General features: G+C 43.8%; 1 protein-coding gene across 1 annotated transcript in view; it reads left to right on the top strand.

Annotated features, from left to right (window-relative positions):
- Positions 1 to 4,900: 4,900 nt before the first annotated feature.
- LOC309560035 (complement factor B-like) overlaps positions 4,901 to 17,944 on the top strand; it is a 126,163-nt gene continuing 113,119 nt past the window's right edge. Inside the window, exon 1 of the mRNA XM_082263538.1 lies at positions 4,901 to 5,048. Within this exon, the coding sequence (XP_082119664.1) occupies positions 4,985 to 5,048 (64 nt within the window). The 5' untranslated portion in view covers positions 4,901 to 4,984. The remainder of the gene's footprint in view (positions 5,049 to 17,944) is intronic.

The following is a 17,944-nucleotide window of genomic DNA, read 5'->3' as shown; positions in this document are numbered from 1 at the left end:
CAGGAAAAAACTTACCAGGAAAGGTTAAAGGACCTTAACATGTATAGCTTGGAAGAAAGAAGAGACAGAGGGGATATGATAGAAACTTTTAAATACATAAAGGGAATCAACTCGGTAAAGGAGGAGAGCATATTTAAAAGAAGAAAAACTACCACAAGAGGACACAGTTTTAAATTAGAGGGGCAAAGGTTTAAAAGTAATATGAGGAAGTATTACTTTACTGAGAGAGTAGTGGATGCATGGAATAACCTTCCTGCAGAAGTGGTAGCTGCAAATACAGTGAAGGAGTTTAAGCATGCATGGGATAGGCATAAGGCTATCCTTCATATAAGATAGGGCCAGGGACTATTCATAGGATTCAGATATATTGGGCAGACTAGATGGGCCAAATGGTTCTTATCTGCCGACACATTCTATGTTTCTATGAGGAATAAAGGAGTTCATTTGCTTTCATCATAGCACCTCATGCACCAGGGTCCCCTCCCAGGCCACACAACTCCAGCCTCAACACTCCATCTTCCAAACGACAACACACCTGCTGGATAGACTCTTCTCTATTTTGAGCCCATTCAACCACCTTGCCAGGCCTCCTGCCCAGGGATTGTTCAGATTCTCATAAATATGCAGATCGCTGCCCCTTCACCCCCACCCACTAGCTTCTAGAACTTTCTGGCAGTTTCCAGATTCAGGGGAAGTCACTAGAAGCCTGACCTGTACAACCCTTCAGCCTGACCTGAGCTTGAACCCCAGAGACATGCTCACTTTAGCTACCTCTGAGCCAACTAAATTTAGTTAGCAGTTGTAAAGGCAGGAGGTTTTTCATCCTGATGCATTCTATGCATTAACCACTTCTGGACCGGAAAGGATTTGCCCCCTTAATGACCAGGCCATTTTTGCAATTCGGCACTGCAATATTTTAACAGACAATTGCGCGGTTGTGCGACGCTATACCTAAATAAAATTTATGTAATTTTTTCCCCCACAAATAGAGCTTTCTTTTGGTGGTATTTGATCACCTGTGCGATTTTTTTTACCCCGTTATAAACAAAAAAATAGCGACAATTCTGAAAAAAAAAAAAACAATATTTTTCACATTCTGCTATATAACATTCCCCCCCCCCCCCCCCAAAAAAATCTTTTTTTTTAGCATTTTAGGCCAACTTGTTGTGTGCTACATATTTTTTGGTAAAAAAAAATTGCAATAAGCATATTTTGATTGGTTTGCGCAAAAGTTATTGCATCTTCTAACTACAGGAAAGATTTATGTTTATTTTTATTGTATGTTTTTTTTTTTTAACTAGTAATGTCGGCGATCTGCGACAGATCGGACCCCTAACTGACATTTTTTTACACTTTGGGGGGGGGGGGGGAACTGGTGACATTACTACAGTAATAGGTGCTAAAAATATGCACTGCTGCTGTAATAATGACACTGGCAGGGAAGGGGTTAACACAGTGGGTGATCAATGGGTAAATGTGTACCTAAGGGTGTGTTTCTAACTGTATGGGGGAAGGGCTTTTAAAATGATCACAGACACCTGTGATCCTATATAGAAGGATCACAGGTGCTCTGTGATCATTCCAGAGAGAAGAACGGTCAGCTGTGTTTACAATTGCTGACCGTCCTTCTCTCTCAGCGGGGAGCGATTGCAAGTCCCCGCTGCTGAGTGCAGGCGCACTTGCCCCCTAGCTCCAGGCACGCGACTGACGTAGAGCTAGGTCGGTTCGCTCAGGAGGGGCTGCCTGCGGCGTAAAACCGCTGCGGGCGGTCCGGAAGTAGCTAAGATAAAAGTCTTCTGTGTGTAGCAGCCCCCCAGCACCCCTAATACTTACCTGAGCCCCATCTCGCTCCAGCGATGTCCACGAGTCCCTTACCCATCTGGGACTCTCCCTCCTGAGACACAGCAGCGGTGCCATTGGCTGCTGTCCATCAACATTAGTTAATCAATCAGGAAAGAGGGGGCTGGTTCTGGATGGTAGCTCCATGTCTGAATGGACACAGAGTTGCAGCTTGGCTCGGGTGCCCCCATAGCAAGCTGCTTGCTGTGGGTGCACTCAACAGGAAGGAGGGGCCAGGAGCAGCTAAGAGGGACCCAAAAGGAGGATCCAACTGCACAGATTAGGGAAGTATAACATGTTAAAAAAAAAAAACCCCACGAGACTTTACAACCCTTTCAAAGAGGTTGTAAACTCAAAAAAAAAAACCTGTAGGACAAAAGCATAATGAGCTAGTATGATTCGCATACTAGCTCATTATGAAATACTTACCTTAGAATGAAGCCCCCCGCAGTGCCGCCTGCTCTGCAGTGACACCGCCAACATTTTCGGCCGTCCTACTTCGTGGTTCGTGTCCCCCGATGCGCGCGGGAGCCGCCTTTCACGGCACAGGGCTCTGAAGGAATGGCACGGGTGGCTGTTCCTTCAGAGCGCATGCGCCAATAATGTCTTGGGCTGCAAGAAAAGTAAATATCTCCTGCAAGTTTAGGAGATATTTACAGTACCTAGGTAAGCCTTATTATAGGCTTACCTATAGGTACAACTTACAGAGGGGGGTTTACAACCTCTTTAAGCTGCTTCCTGCTAACCTATACACACTTTGTACACCAGGGGGTGCTACAAGTACTTTCACTATTGATCCCTTTTTGCTTTCCTGCTGTATTTTTGTCTCTTTTCTTTTGTAATAACTTTTTTCTGTAAATATTTTTCATTTGCACCTTCTTACCTTTTTTCTTATTAAATTATATTTTATCGTTCTAAATTCTAAGCCCAAACTTAAAGAACTGCTGTCTCTTTGGAAAAACGATACCATTTTGTAAATCTCTGAAATATTCCTGTCTGTCGTGACAGTGTGTATTAAAAGCCATAAATGATATTGCAGATATTGGGAAGGTTGAGGTTTCCAATAGGTGTCAATTGCTCTCATTCTGATGGCACCTACACGTAGTAGATTTGTGCAGAGAACTGAGAGGGTCACGTATTGGTGGCAGCATGGGCTCTGATCACTTGTTCTTACATATTGGTGGTAGCATGGTGGGATCCGACACTGAGTTCATCATAGGGAGAAACTTGCATTACGGAAATCTATGGTCTGGTCATGAGTAACGGCAAGGAAAGAGTTAAGTGAGAGCATGCATGAGGTCTGCACTAGCTGCATTCTGTTACTGGGAGTGAGGTATGCTGGACTGGTGGAGAGGGCGCATGCTCAGGATGTCCCTCCTAATGCAAACATACAAGTTACAGTGTGTAGTGACACAGGACAGAGTGACACATGACCCGGGTAGGTCAGAGCGCCCGTGTTCCCTAAACGTGTTCTACCCCACTGTTCCCACTCCAACTAACAAACCATCCCACTCTCTTAAATAATCACGCTACTCATACTTGGAGTTAAAAATGTCCGACATGGCCTTTTATTAAACAACATATATTTTTATTAACAAATATAACAATGTAACAATAATCCAGATTAAACTTGGTTGCAGGTCCTTGACAGTACCATATTAACCAACTTTTGTGTCTGTGTAACCATTTGGCTTAGTCACGTCCCAAGCCGCTAAGCACCTCCTCGGAGACCAACACAGCCGACCTCAGACACCCACCTGTACCAATTAGAGGACGCCATACCTTGGATGGGTCCCCATAATTTTTCCCAAAAGACCAGCTTGTAGACCCCTGTCAAGGACCCCAAACCGCCACAACTCTGAAAGTAGAGAAAACTATAAAATAACCCAACAATCTGAGTTTCCCCGCAGAAAAAGAGGGTGGGAGGGAGGGACGTTCTTCCAAGCTTTCTCCTCAAAGAGTGACTGGACCCCTCCTACCCTGCAGCTATACTTCTACAGCTCCACCCCCTCACCACGTACAACTGACCAATAAGGTAAGGGTCAGGCACTGACCACCTACTTTTCCCAATTAACCCCTGCAGCTCGGTTCACCTTCCACCCAGTCATGTATGCCCTCTACTTAGTTTGTTCCTCCTAGCGCCGGGCATGTCTGGACAGTACTTTTTTTTTTTTTTTTACTGCACACAGTAAAGGTTCATCTCTATATCCACCTGGTCCTGGGCATTAATGAGCACGCTCCACGAAGATGGTACCCCCCACATGCGCAGGCACAGATGAGCCTCCCCTGCAATGCACCAGTGTGAACTGCTTCTATTCACATACCTTATTTTTCACAGGTTCTAGAATTGACTTGTGTTGAATGGACCTTTGGGGCTCATTTTCATTAATGGCATCCCTAGCTGCCCCTCTGACAATTGATTCACAGTGGATTGCTTTAAGAGGGTGGCTGGGAGACATCCTGTTGCTGTGTCAGTGCCCTTTTTAACCCTAAAAGCCTGCACCAGCTTGGCACAACTATGCGTATAGCAGTCAGACGCTACTCACTTTAATGGGTCTCATTCAGAGGTGGTACTACCCACCCTACAGGGGATATGATTTTTGCCATAATGGTGTGTATAAAAGCCTCAAATGTATTGGGCCTGAGGGTGTTGGAGGTGGGGGGTACAACCACAGCTCAACTGACTATTTTTACTTCTATCCTTTGGGCCGCAGGAGTCAACGAGCCTGAGTAATTTGCCAAAAACTTGCATGTCTAGAGAGCTGTGAATAAGAAATTCCCCTGTTGATTACACTACTGGTATTCTTGTTACAAAATTGGGTCTGTGAGTAATTTCTAGGAAAAATGGAGCACCAATTACAACCATCTAGTTTGCCAGTGGGGAACGTGAGGTGTCGTGACTGTAGAAAGCCAAGCTATTACCGTCTCATGACATCCAGAATGACATTTATAATTGTGTGACATCTCATTCTGTCAATAATTGTGTAATCCTTTCTCCTGCCAATAAACAGCTCTTGGGAAACCATTCTATTTACTTATCACGTACCTTTTCCCCCGCAGTTCATGTGCATATGACCCCCCTTTTATAAGCACACAGGAGCTGGACAAGATCACAAACGGATTTAACGGCGGAGCGACGGACACCATGCAAAAAAGGTCCTGCACAGCTTGCAGGATGATCCTTTTTCTTCTAGTCGGCCATATAGCAGGTAAGTCATGGATAGGTGTGTATGTAATAATTTTATAGCATGTGATATCACAAACTTTGAACAAAACAAGCCCCCTTCCAGGCCTACTGCCATTTTCCCAATCAACTGGCCATACAACAGTCAACTGACCATACAACCGTTTTCATTTTTAGGATCGTTTGTTTGATTTTCTAATGGCTAGTGGAGTCAAATCAGCCTTCATTTTCCACCATAGTGATGATAAATGTGAATGGGCAGGATGGAAAATCTTAAAAAAAAAATGAAATTTTAACTGTGAATGTAGTTTTCATTTAGGAAAAATCGTATATATTATAAAGAAACCTATCGAATATGTCTGAGATACTATTCAAATAGCAGGTCTAGATAAAGTATTATTTTTTAGATGACTCAATGTCAACTAGAATGTTCTGTTGAATAATTTTTGAACAATTTGAATGAAATCTAACCACATATGGCCAGCTTTAGGAACACGCTTTAATGATTAGGCTTCCTTGCTGGGAACAGAGAGGTTAAAAAAGCCAGTTTGTCCACTATTTGTCAGTATATCTGAAAGGACAAACTAGAAAATGGCAAAGCGTCACCATACCTTCCTAGGAGTGCCATTCTTTCAGTATGGACCAGTGCCAGATTAAACTTTTTTGACGCCCCTAGGCAGTCAAAGCCTTGGGGACCCCTTGCAGGTTTCTACACGCATGCTCTAGTGGGAATAATCTCTCCTCTCCTCTCCTCGCAAACAGCATGTAAAATGCCAGAGGACCGAAGTAATCCCTTCCTCCAGTAACCAAAATGGCCGTGGTCCGGCTGCATGTGTACGTGTCCTGCCCAGGCAGCTGGACGACTTTTTGGATAACACGTGTGTACGTGTTACACATGCGAGCCCGGACGATGGCTATTTTGGTTACTGGAGGAAGGGATTACTTCGGTCCTGATTGCTTTTTTACGGTATCACACTATGCTGAGCCCTTATTTTACATACATTCTGGTCTGCTGAGAGCAAACGGGAGATTACCTGAACATCAGATAACATTTATATTGCCAACGGGAGTTCCGCGTGCTGGCGTTTTTTTTTTTTTTTCCTCTTTGTAATCCATCTCTGGTTTTACAAGAGAGCATTGTCCACCCTGCATAAGGGGGTCACTGGCTTTACGGTAAGCTTCCTTAGTGGACTTTCTTTTCAGTGTCACTTTGACTGCTCCTGGATTCCTTTTCAAGCATATGAGGATTCACTATATTTGGGACTTTTTACTTTTAACTTACTCTTTTTTTTAATCATTTGGAGGTACACCTATTAACCACTTCTGGACCGGGAGATTTTCCACCCTAATGACCAGGCCGTATGTTGCGATTCGGCACTGCGTTACTTTAACGGACAATTGCGCGGTCGTGCGACGCTGTGCCCAAATAACATTGATGTCCTTTTTTCCCCACAAACAGAGCTTTCTTATGGTGGTGTTTGATTACCTCTGAAATTTTTATTTGTTTGCGCTATAAACAAAAAAAAAAAAGCAATAATTCTGAAAAAAAAAATATATATATTTTTCACTTTCTGCTATATAACATTCCCAAAAAAAAAATTTTAGGCCAATTTATTTTCTGCTACATATTATTAGTAAAAAAAAAAACAAAAAACACAATAAGCGTATTTTGATTGGTTTGCGTAAAAGTTATCACGTCTACTAACTACGGGAAAGATTTATGTAATTTTTTATTGTTTTTTTACTAGTAATGCGGCGATCTGCGATTTTTTGCAGGATTGCGACATTGCGGCCGACAGATCGGACCCCTAACTGACAGTTTTTACACTTTTGGGGGGACCAGTGACATTAGTACAGTAACCGGTGCTAAAAATATGCACTGTTACTGTAATAATGACACTGGCAGGGAAGGGGTTAACACTGTGGGTGATCAATGGTTAAATGTGAGCCTAGAGGAGTAATTCTAACTGTATAGGGGCGGGGCTTATGGAATGACCATAGAGACCTGTGATCCTATATAGAAAGATCACAGGCACTCTGTGATCATTCCAGAGAGAACACCGTTCTTCTCTCTCAGCCGGGAGAGATCGTGGGTGTCAAGCGGCAATCGGAGCCGCCTGCGCCATGCATCGGAGTCCCTGCTGCGGAGTGGGGGCGGGAGCACGCTGGCAGCGGCGTGCGCTCGCCCCCTAGCTGCCGGAGTTCGACCTACAAAGCCCTACGTCGGTTCGAGCTGGAGGGCCAGCCTGCCGCAGTATAAATGTGGTGGGTGGTCCGGAACCGTTAATGCTTCTCACGGTGTGTTTATTTTGTATAGCATTCTTTTATATCACAAATTCATTCACATTGTTCATTTATGCGCTGCACTTTTTTATTTATGAGATTTTTATGTATCTGGTATCAGAGATATTAGTGTTCAGCTGCATCACTTATTAGGAATCACTAGCGCAGAGTTAAGCTTCTTTTATTCATGTTATACCTACCTGCTCTGTGTAATGGCTCTTCCTCCTTGCTGAGTGCCCCCAGAGCAAGCCGCTTGCTTTTGGGGCACTCATGCAGCTCTGCCCCGCCCCCGGATTTTCCTCACCGGCTGTGATTGACAGCAGTGGGAGCCAATGAGGAGGGAGAGTGAATGAAATAAATCAGCACAGGTTTACACTCCCCTAGTTCATGAGAAACAATATCTTTTGTGTTTCTACTTAAAGTACTAGTGCAATAATTGGGAATATGCTAAATTATCTAAAATGCAATAAATGAGTGAAATAAAGTAAATATTACATGTAAGAACCAATTATATAATTAATACTTGTAAATTCATATCATGGGTAATAAGCACATACTGTGAATCTAAAAGGAAATAACCTAATAAAGTGATACAAAATTCATAACCAATATCCATATTGTATAAAGTCCAAGATAAATGTTCAAAAAGTGTAAAAAGTGCATATATCACTGTGCAAATTCTTCTGTAAACAGATGTAGTGCCCTCTTAGGTAGGTGCTAGGTAAAAGCACTGTTTGCTCCATCTGCTTATCTGAAGGAGTGTCCCCACTGTATCCAATAGGGCAGCCTGTTGGACAGTAGAGGAAACCCAGCCAGTGACATACAGGCTTTTGTGGCTGTCCCAGTGGGAGGGCACAACAGTGGTGCATCCTGGGATAGGTCATAAAAGCCAGGGGCACATGTGACAGGGCATCTTTGGGTGGGAAGCCAGGTCCCAGGAGGAGGGTGACGGCTGTCTCTCCTCCTGTCAGCAAGGAAGGTGGTCACAGGAAGTCAGCCTAGTGGACTAAGTGTTTGATGCTGAGCCAGGAGGTCCAGGATGCTGAAGACAGAGCATTCCAGATAAAAAAAGTGTCCGTGAGTACCGGGAAGCTTGCCTGGGGTCTGCCCAGGAAGGGGACCACCACCAGTGGAGAGTCAGTTGACAAGAGGCTAGCATGCACAGGAAGTGAGAGAGGGGGTGCCAAGTCAGGACCCTGAAGAGAAATTCAGTCAGGAACATATCTTCTACTTCACTTCAGTGGCAAGGTGAAGCAGCGGCCTTGCCGTACACATTAGTTAGTGTCCTCAGAAATTGTGCATAGTTCAAGTTGGAATATCCCACTCATCCCTTCTCCCATCCAAGTTCTAAAATAAAACACAAAAACCAAATCCCCTGGATTGTTCATTGTCTGAGCCAAGTCTTAAAGTGATGAGTTTTACAGACTGTTACTACGGGTTACCCAGGGGAATCCACACTCAGCAGCTCCCTAGGGGGCAGTGCTACACAAATTTGTGCAAAATGCCCTGTCTGATCCTTCCACCGATCACCCCTAACTGACTCACCAGATGGTGTGGCTGGTAAAATAATAAACCAGCTAATGCTCCTTTTTGTATAGAATATCCAGCAGGTCGGTTTTTATTCTAATAATAGTTGTTCCTGTCTCCACATATGGGCACTCTAATAGGGATGTGTGCAGGTATATATAATTTTTACGAAGAAAGGAGAATCCACCTAGTTGTAAATCCATAAAATTGAAACGTTTATTTAAAAGCAATGATATCACTCACATTATACAAGTGTCCACCCGACACTAAGGATTCAAGCGTTTTCATTACAATGTATCCGCCTCGCCTCCAGCCGTGACTCTGAAGACGCAAGTGTAAGTCTAACATGTGTGGTGGTGTCCAGCGTCCTAGTCCCGTCTGACTAGTTTCGTCATTTGATGTCCTCACGGAGTGGCAGGCCGCTGCTCTCATGCACATCACTGAATGGAGATCAGGCTCAGGTAAGTAAAAAGGGGCTGAGGGGGGAGCAGCAGGCTGAAGGTTTTTTTTTACCTCCATGCATTCTAAAAAATTCAGCCTTTAGAACCACTTTAAGTTGTTTTTGGGTATATTACATTAATACACTATTTTCTCTTTAGCGTCTTTAATGTAAAATTTAGGTTTCTCTAATTTGAGTTCTTTTTTTCTTTTGTAAGCGATTTATGAAAGTTTCATTGTCATTTTTTTTCCAGGAACAAATCAATCTTCTTTTGATCTGTTGTCTATTAAACAGAGTGGGGACCATTGGCTGATGTCTTCTCTACTTATTTGGTAATCCGGCACTGGTACGGACCCAGAAAAAATGAATGACAAATATGAATAACTCCCAACTGTCCCTGATTTCGAGGGACTGTCCCTGATTTAGAAAAAAGTCCCTCTGTCCCTCTTTCCTCCATTTTGGCCTGATCTATGGAGGTGCATATAAAATGCACTTTTTATCTTTCAAAAAGTGTTTCCCAGTGCTAAACCTTTCATCCAATTTTTAAATTGCTGCATTTGGAAATTTTCAAAAACCAATATAAAGTAATAGTAGTGGTAAAAAAAAAAGCACTTGTGGGTTTAACTAATAAATTTGTTTCCATAATTCTCTATAAGGTGGCGGGGGTTGGGTCTATACCTACATACTTTTGCTAATGGGTGTCCCTCTTTCCCATCTCAAAAATTGGGCGGTATGAACATGCAGTCAACAATTTCACTAGCTAAAGTGTACAAACTACGCAGCTACAAAAAAAATTAGGATGTGACCAGATTGCACCAGCATACAGGACTGCAGTCTGCAATCTTTTATACACTGAAATGTGTTGTAAATGTGTTTCATTTCTCTGAAATTTCGGCAAACAGGACATTTTTGAGAAATTTCTACTTTTTGGTATGTAGCACACCCCACGTATGAGTTGCAGTTAAAGGGATCCCCCACCTCTGCACAGTCATACACACTGAATCTTCTCCAGCACAGAGACAGAGAACAGTCCATAGCTTTTGTTTTTGTGTTGTATTAGGTATTTAAACTTGGATAGGGGTTGGGAGTTATGGGATGCCCACTTGACCTCAAGCTTCAGGGAAAACTTCCTCAAAACCGTCTCTATATACAACTCCACTTCTTCCTCCTGCACAAACTTGCAGAACTCCACTCTGTCACTCTATGATAATATGTGTAAAAATGGTACAGTGACACTGTTCACACTTTCCCAGCACCTCCTCTCAGTGGTCACAGACCCCAGAACCACCTCTTCAGGCCCTGCCAACCCTCCTGGCTGCAGCAGCCCCTTTACTAGCTCTCCAGGCTAACTTCTCCACCACAGTCCTCCAGACTGACTCTCACCAGTCCACCCCGACTGATTCTCAGGAGACTTCTCAGTAGTGCTGAGCTGCTCCTGCTTTCCTCTCTCCTTGCTCCTGTGCCTCCAGGAAGGGCTTTCTCCGTGTGTTTTCGGCAGGATCCTTCCAGCACCCGAGCCCCAGCCCGAGGTCACCCCCCAAAAATTAGGAGGCACCCTACAAGGGCCACTAAAGCCTCCTCAGCACTCCATCTTCCACCTGACTGCCCCCTTGGCTCCAAGGCTGTCTTACCGAATGGGCCCACTGGGCAGTTGCCCAGGGGCCCCACCTGCCCAGCGACCCAGCCAAAGCCAAGCATTAGCCCTGACTCCCTTATGCATCCTGCCGCCGAACTTAGCAGGTGGAAAGCGCCTGTCGGCCCTGCGCTGCTGTCAGGCCACTTGGGCTGTGGAGGGGGAGCCCACAACTGCAGGAATGCCTGTCCTCTACCAAGGAAACAGGCACACACAGGACAGTCGAGTCTGACTCCCGTCCGTGTGTGTGTGTTCACCAGACCCAGCTGCCAAACTTAGAAGCTGTCATTAGCCTGGCACTGCTGTACCAATAAATATAGCCTTATCGATAATTTGCATTTTTATTCTCGTGGGTGATTGTTTAGGCAGGGCCCCAGTGCACTGCATTGCCAGGGGGCCTTTAATGCTCTTAAGATGACACTGCTTGGCTCATGCCTATTTATGAGATAAACATGCCCCCTTCCAACCCCTTCCTGGGGATTGGTGGAGGACCTTATAAATATTCCAAACAGTCCCTCCTCACCTCTACCCACCAGTACTAGAAGTTTCTACAACCTTCTAGACCAGAGGGAGGCACTGGCAAAGCTCTTAGGATGAGTCCTCCAGCCCTGAGTCACTGAACCCTGACCCAGATTTTCCAGCTCAGGCTTAGCCCTGAGCCAAACAAAATGTTCCTACACTAACAAACATAATATCTTACATCTAGCGCATACTAGAGGGAGCTACAGGTAAAATGCATACGGCCAATGGGGAAAGTGGAACTAAAGTGTATCTGAGCACAACAAACTGAAAATGCTATTTAATTCATTTTTAATACTCAAATCAAACTCCCCCTTCCATCCATGTCCCCATGCTTTGTTTTGTTGAGAAATCCCTTTCACACACATCAACACCCCTAGCTTCCTAGCTTTTCTAGCCATAGTCATCTTGAGTAAGGGCAGATGATTCACGTAGAATTAACTTCCTGGAATCCATCTGCCCTTAGCTAAGTCACGCAGCTGAGAAAGCTCCTCCTCCCCTACTCCTAATGAAAGGAAAAAAAACTAGGACTCCTGGAATGTATGACATCAATTTGGCCTAGGCTAGAAACCAAGAAACAACTGAAGAAATGTAAAGGAAAAGTTTAAAAAAGGAAATACGATTAACTTTCCTATCTATTTACTAATGCTAGCATAAGGATTAAATGAAATGTTGATTGTGAGAGTTTAATTATGTACTAGGGTATTAAGGTAGGGCAAAGACTTTTTTTTTTTTTGTTTTGGATATATTGGAGAGGGATTTGAACACCTGTCAGTTTTTATTGCTGTCTGTACCCTTGTTAAGGAGATTCACCCTCTATATTTGTCCTGTTTACTATTATCATTGGAAATGAAAGTAAAAGAAAACCCCAAATTTTGGGTTGTCCCCAGAAAAGTATTAAAAAGGAACGCTTCCAATGGAGTAACTAGTTCTGATAACCGGGGGGTGCTCGAGGGATTTTCCTGATGTCCCTAATTTTCAGGGCTTTCCTCTCACTTCCTGTTTGGCTATGGGACAGAAAGTAAAGGGAAATCTCAGCAATGGGACACAGATGGCAAATGAAAATCTGAAAAATTATAACCCTCCCTTGCTCTATCCAAAATGAAAAAAATCATTTGCCTATACGTAGTTCTACTTTAACTCAAAAATAAGAATACAGTAAAACCTTGGCTTAAGAGCAACTTGGTTTGAGAGTGTTTGGCAAGACAAGCACCATTTTTTTTTTTTAAATAAAATTTGACTTGATAAACAAGCGATATCTTGATATACAAGTTGCTTCAGGTCACAACTATAAAAGTGGTATGACAAAATGTGTGGGATTTCCCACGCTTCCTTATAGGTAATAATATATGGCTTGTCTTGTGATGGGTGGCTGCATACAACTTAATTGTGTCCCCACAATGTGAATCAAATAATGTGTGTGTGTGTGTGTGTGTGTATGTTGTTGCGTTTCATATCATACCCTTACTGCCAGTTCACACTGTTCCGACTTGTCAGGCAACTTGGTCGCCTGTCAAGTAGCGGTCCATGCTGTGCAATGGAACCATTCTAATAGGAGCGACTCAAGTCTTAGAAAAAGGTTCCTGCACCATTTTTTTTTGCAAAGTCGGAGCCACTTGCATTGACTTCCATTATGTGAAGTCGTTGCAAGCCGCGCCAAAGTCGGGTCAGATCAGTGTGGACCGACACTTAGTAGTGTCAGTAAAAGAATTGTTTTTATTTATTTATTTATTTTTTTAGTACATATTTGTGTTTCAAATTTATAATCGCTGTATTAGACCCCGTTCAGACAGGGGCGACACGACTTGCTGGGGCGACCTGTGAAGTCGCGGTGCACAGCGTCCACCGCGATCTCGGCGCGACTTGCACGGACTTCATATAATTAAAGTCAATGCAAGTCGCCTCCAGGTCGCCCCAAAGTAGTACAGGACCCTTTTTCTAAGTCGGAGCGACTTGCGTCGCTCCTATTAGAACGGGTCCTGTACTATTCAATGGCGGGCGACCGACCGCGACTTGTCACGCTAGTCGCGCTAGTGTGAATGGAGTCTTAGAGTCGGTTCACATTAGCACGACTTGTCAGGCGACTTGTCATTGACCGCTACAGGACCCGTTCTAATAGGAGCGACACAAAGGGTCCTGTACTATTTCAGAGCGACCTCGGAGCGACTTGCATAGACTTCCATTATGTGAAGTCCCTGCAAGTCGCTCCGAAGTCGTGGTGCACGTGACTGACAAGTCACCTCCCGAAGTAGTAAGGAGTCGTGTCGCCCCAGTGTGAACCGACTCTTAGAGTTTACCTAGAAACCATTATTTGTTTTTTTTATATCAATTTTTATACAGTATCCCACAAAAGTGAGTACACCCCTCACATTTTTGTAAATATTTTATTATATCTTTTCATGTGTAGAAAAAATTTGGTGTGACCCAAAATAAAGAACTGCGCAAAAGATAATATCTGACAATAATAATATTAACAAAATTGTCAACAAAATTAGTGCATAAAAACTTTTGGGAATTACTTCCGCAGTGCAAGCTGCAATAAAAACGTGAAAACGTAAAACTGTGAAAAAGGATAAATATATTGCGCTCAACACTCAAAAACACAAGGAATGTGCTTGTGTGCATATGAAGCTGATATTAACCATAAAAAGGCACCATTGCAATAGTCCAGGTAAAACCAGCTGTATAATAGATGTGGAAATATAGTCCTTCTTACGATAAGTGAATAAATGATATATAAATAAATGTGATAGTCCTTAAAGTGCTCAGTGCAAAGAGATATCTCAGCAATCCGAGTATACTTTAACTTGATGTGAGGAACCCTCACCAGTATAAACTCCACCCAGTGCTCAGATTAGGTACTCCTTACCAGAGAAAATTGACCCCTTAATTATAGGGGGTCACATTCAGCATTGATTTCCACAAAGGGCTCCAGGCTATCCTTATCATGATATCCTCATTGGTAAGATCAGGCTCAGCTAGCATGGGAAGCTCCGGGGTCAATGATATCCGCAAGCAGGAAAATAGAAAGGAGACTCCAATAGTGTAATACCGTCTAATACTCAGGGTTTATTGATTAAAAATACACTTACTACATATAATTAAGGGGTCAATTTTCTCTGGTAAGGAGTACCTAATCTGAGCACTGGGTGGAGTTTATACTGGTGAAGGTTCCTCACATCAAGTTAAAGTATACTCGGATTGCTGAGATATCTCTTTGCACTGAGCACTTTAAGGACTATCACATTTATTTATATATTATTTATTCACTTATCGTAAGAAGGACTATATTTCCACATCTATTATATAGCTGGTTTTACCTGGACTATTGCAATGGTGCCTTTTTATGGTTAATATCAGCTTCATATGCACACAAGCACATTCCTTGTGTTTTTGAGTGTTGAGCGCAATATATTTATCCTTTTTCACTTATCTTTTCATGTGACAACACTGAAGAAATGACACTTTGCTACAATGTAAAGTAGTGAGTGTACAGCTTGTATAACAGTGTAAATTTGCTGTCCCCTCAAAATAACTCAACACACAGCCATTAATGTCTAAACCGCTGGCAACAAAAGTGAGTACACCCCTAAGCGAAAATGTCCAAACTGTGCCCAAAGTGTCAATTTGTGTGGCCACCATTATTTTCCAGCACTGCCTTAATCCTCTTGGGCATTGAGTTCACCAGAGCTTCACAGGTTGCCACTGGAATCCCCTTCCAAACCATGACGACATCACAGAGCTGGTGGATGTTAGAGATCTCGCGCTCCTCCACCTTCTGTTCGAGGATGTCCCAGAGATTCTCAATAGGGTTTAGGTCTGGAGACATGCTTGGTCAGTCCATCCCCTTTACCTTCAGCTTGACCAGTGGTCATCTTGGAGGTGTGTTTGGGGTCGTTATCATGTTGGAATACTTCCCTGCAGCCCAGTCCAGGAGGGGATCATGCTCTGATTCACAATACATGTTGGCATTCAATGATTCCCTCAATGAACTGTAGCTCCCCAGTGCCGGCAGCACTCATGCAGCCCCAGACCATGACACTCCCACCACCATGCTTGACTGTTGGCAAGACACACTTGTCTTTGTACTCCTCACCTGGTTATCGCCACACACGCTTGACACCATCTGAACCAAATAACTTTATCTTGGTCTCATCAGACCACAGGACATGGTTCCAGTAATTCATGTCCTTAGTTTGCTTGTCTTCAGCAAGCTTTTTGCGGACTTTCTTGTGCATCATTTTTAGAAGAGGCTTCCTTCTGGGACGACGGCCATGCAGACCAATTTGATGCAGTGTGCGGCCTATGGTCTGAGAATTGACAGGCTGACCCCTCCCCCCCACCCCTTCAACCTCTGCAGCAATGTTGGCAGCACTCATACATCTATTTTCCAAAGACAACCTCTGGATATGACGCTAAGCATGTGCACTCAACTTGAGCATAGTGAGGCCTGTTCTGAGTAGAACCTGTCCTGTTAAACCGCTGTATGGTCTTGGCCACTGTGCTGCAGCTCAGTTTAAGGGTCTTGGCAATCTTCTTATAGCCTAGGCCATCTTTATGTAGAGCAACAATTCTTTTTTCAGATCCTCAGAGAGTTCTTTGCCATGAGGTGCTATGTTTAACTTCCAGTGACCACTATGAGAGCGTGAGAGCGATAACCCCAAATTTAACACACCCGCTCCCCATTCACACCTGAGACCTTGTAACACTAAAGAGTCACATGACACCGGGGAGGGAAAATGGCTAACTGGGCCCAATTTGGACATTTTTACTTGGGGTGTACTCACTTTTGTTGCCAGCGGTTTAGACATTAATGGCTGTGTGTTGAGTTATTTTGAGGGGACAGCAAATGTATACTGTTATACAAGCTGTACACTCACTACTAGTGTTGAGCGAACACGGACTGTATTATTCGTGTTCGTACCGAATAATTGGATTTTTTTTACCCGAACACGGACACGGACACTTTACTGTATGTTCGGGTAAAAATCCGTGTTCGGTCGTTTTATTTCCGGGTTTTGCATGCTTTGGCGCTCTTTTCATGGCGGGCTTTCAACAGCCAATCAACAATCGTTTAACTGGTGTGCCTTAAGCCATCCCAGCCATGCCTGCAAATGTCTTAGTAGCTGTGATTGGCCGTCTGAAGCATGTGACCAAGTCTTTATAAGTTCGAGGCAGCCGCCGCAGCAGCGTCATTCTGCTGCTTAGCTAAGGGACAGAGCACACATCAATGTGCTGGCTGCTGATTAGGGAAAGATAGGCAGGAAAAAACCATTTGTGTCCGGATAGAATTGAGGGACAGGTCGGAGTGTTTAGGCAGGGCGAGTTGTAGGCATTTTAGGGATAGAGTCTGCTGAATTATAGGGTCAGTGTCTTCTACAAACTACAATCGATATTGCTGTGTGGGGGGTGGGGTGAATCTGCACTCAATCCTGATCTACGATCTCTTCTCAATCCTGTTAGGGACAGAGTCTGCTGAATTTTAGGGAAACTGTGTTCTACAAACTACAATCGATATTGCTGTGTGGTGTGGGATTGGAGATAGGCAGGTGTCAGTGATCCACATCCATTTTTCTGTGTGTGAGCTGCAGTGAACACAATCTTTTTGGGCTGCAGTGAACACAATCTTTTTGGGCTGCAGTGAACACAATCTTTTTGGGCTGCAGTGAACACAATCTTTTTGGGGTGCAGTGAACAAAATCTTTTTGGGGTGCAGTGAACACAATCCTTTTTGGTGTGCAGTGAACACAATCTTTGTGGGGTGCAGTGAACAAAATCCTTTGTGGGGTGCAGTGAACACAATCTTTTTGGGGTGCAGTGAACAAAATCCTTTTTGGGGTGCAGTGAACAACATCCTTTTTGGGGTGCAGTGAACACAATCTTTTTGGGGTGCAGTGAACAAAATCCTTTGTGGGGTGCAGTGAACACAATCTTTTTGGGGTGCAGTGAACACAATCTTTTTGGGGTGGAGTGAACAACATCCTTTTTGTGGTGCAGTGAACAAAATCCTTTTTGGGGTGCAGTGAACAAAATCATTTTTGGGGTGCAGTGAACACAATCTTTTTGGGGTGCAGTGAACACAATCTTTGTGGGGTGCAGTGAACACAATCTTTTTGGGGTGGAGTGAACAACATCCTTTTTGGGGTGCAGTGAACAACATCCTTTTTGGGGTGCAGTGAACACAATCTTTTTGGGGTGCAGTGAACACAATCTTTGTGGGGTACAGTGAACAGAATCTTTGTGGGGTGCAGTGAACACAATCTTTGGGGGGTACAGTGAACACAATCTTTTTGGGGTGCAGTGAACACAATCTTTGTGGGGTGCAGTGAACACAATCTTTTTGGGGTGGAGTGAACAAAATCATTTTTGGGGTGCAGTGAACAACATCCTTTTTGGGGTGCAGTGATCAAAATCCTTTTTGGGGTGCAGTGAACACAATCTTTTTGGGGTGCAGTGAACAAAATCCTTTGTGGGGTGCAGTGAACAGAATCTTTGTGGGGTGCAGTGAACACAATCTTTG

This window comes from Pelophylax lessonae (genome assembly GCF_965119305.1).
Source record: "Pelophylax lessonae genome assembly, chromosome: 7".
Classification (NCBI taxonomy): Eukaryota; Metazoa; Chordata; class Amphibia; order Anura; family Ranidae; genus Pelophylax; species Pelophylax lessonae.
Note: the sequence above shows the minus strand (reverse complement) of the source record. Positions and strands in the feature narration are given on the sequence as shown.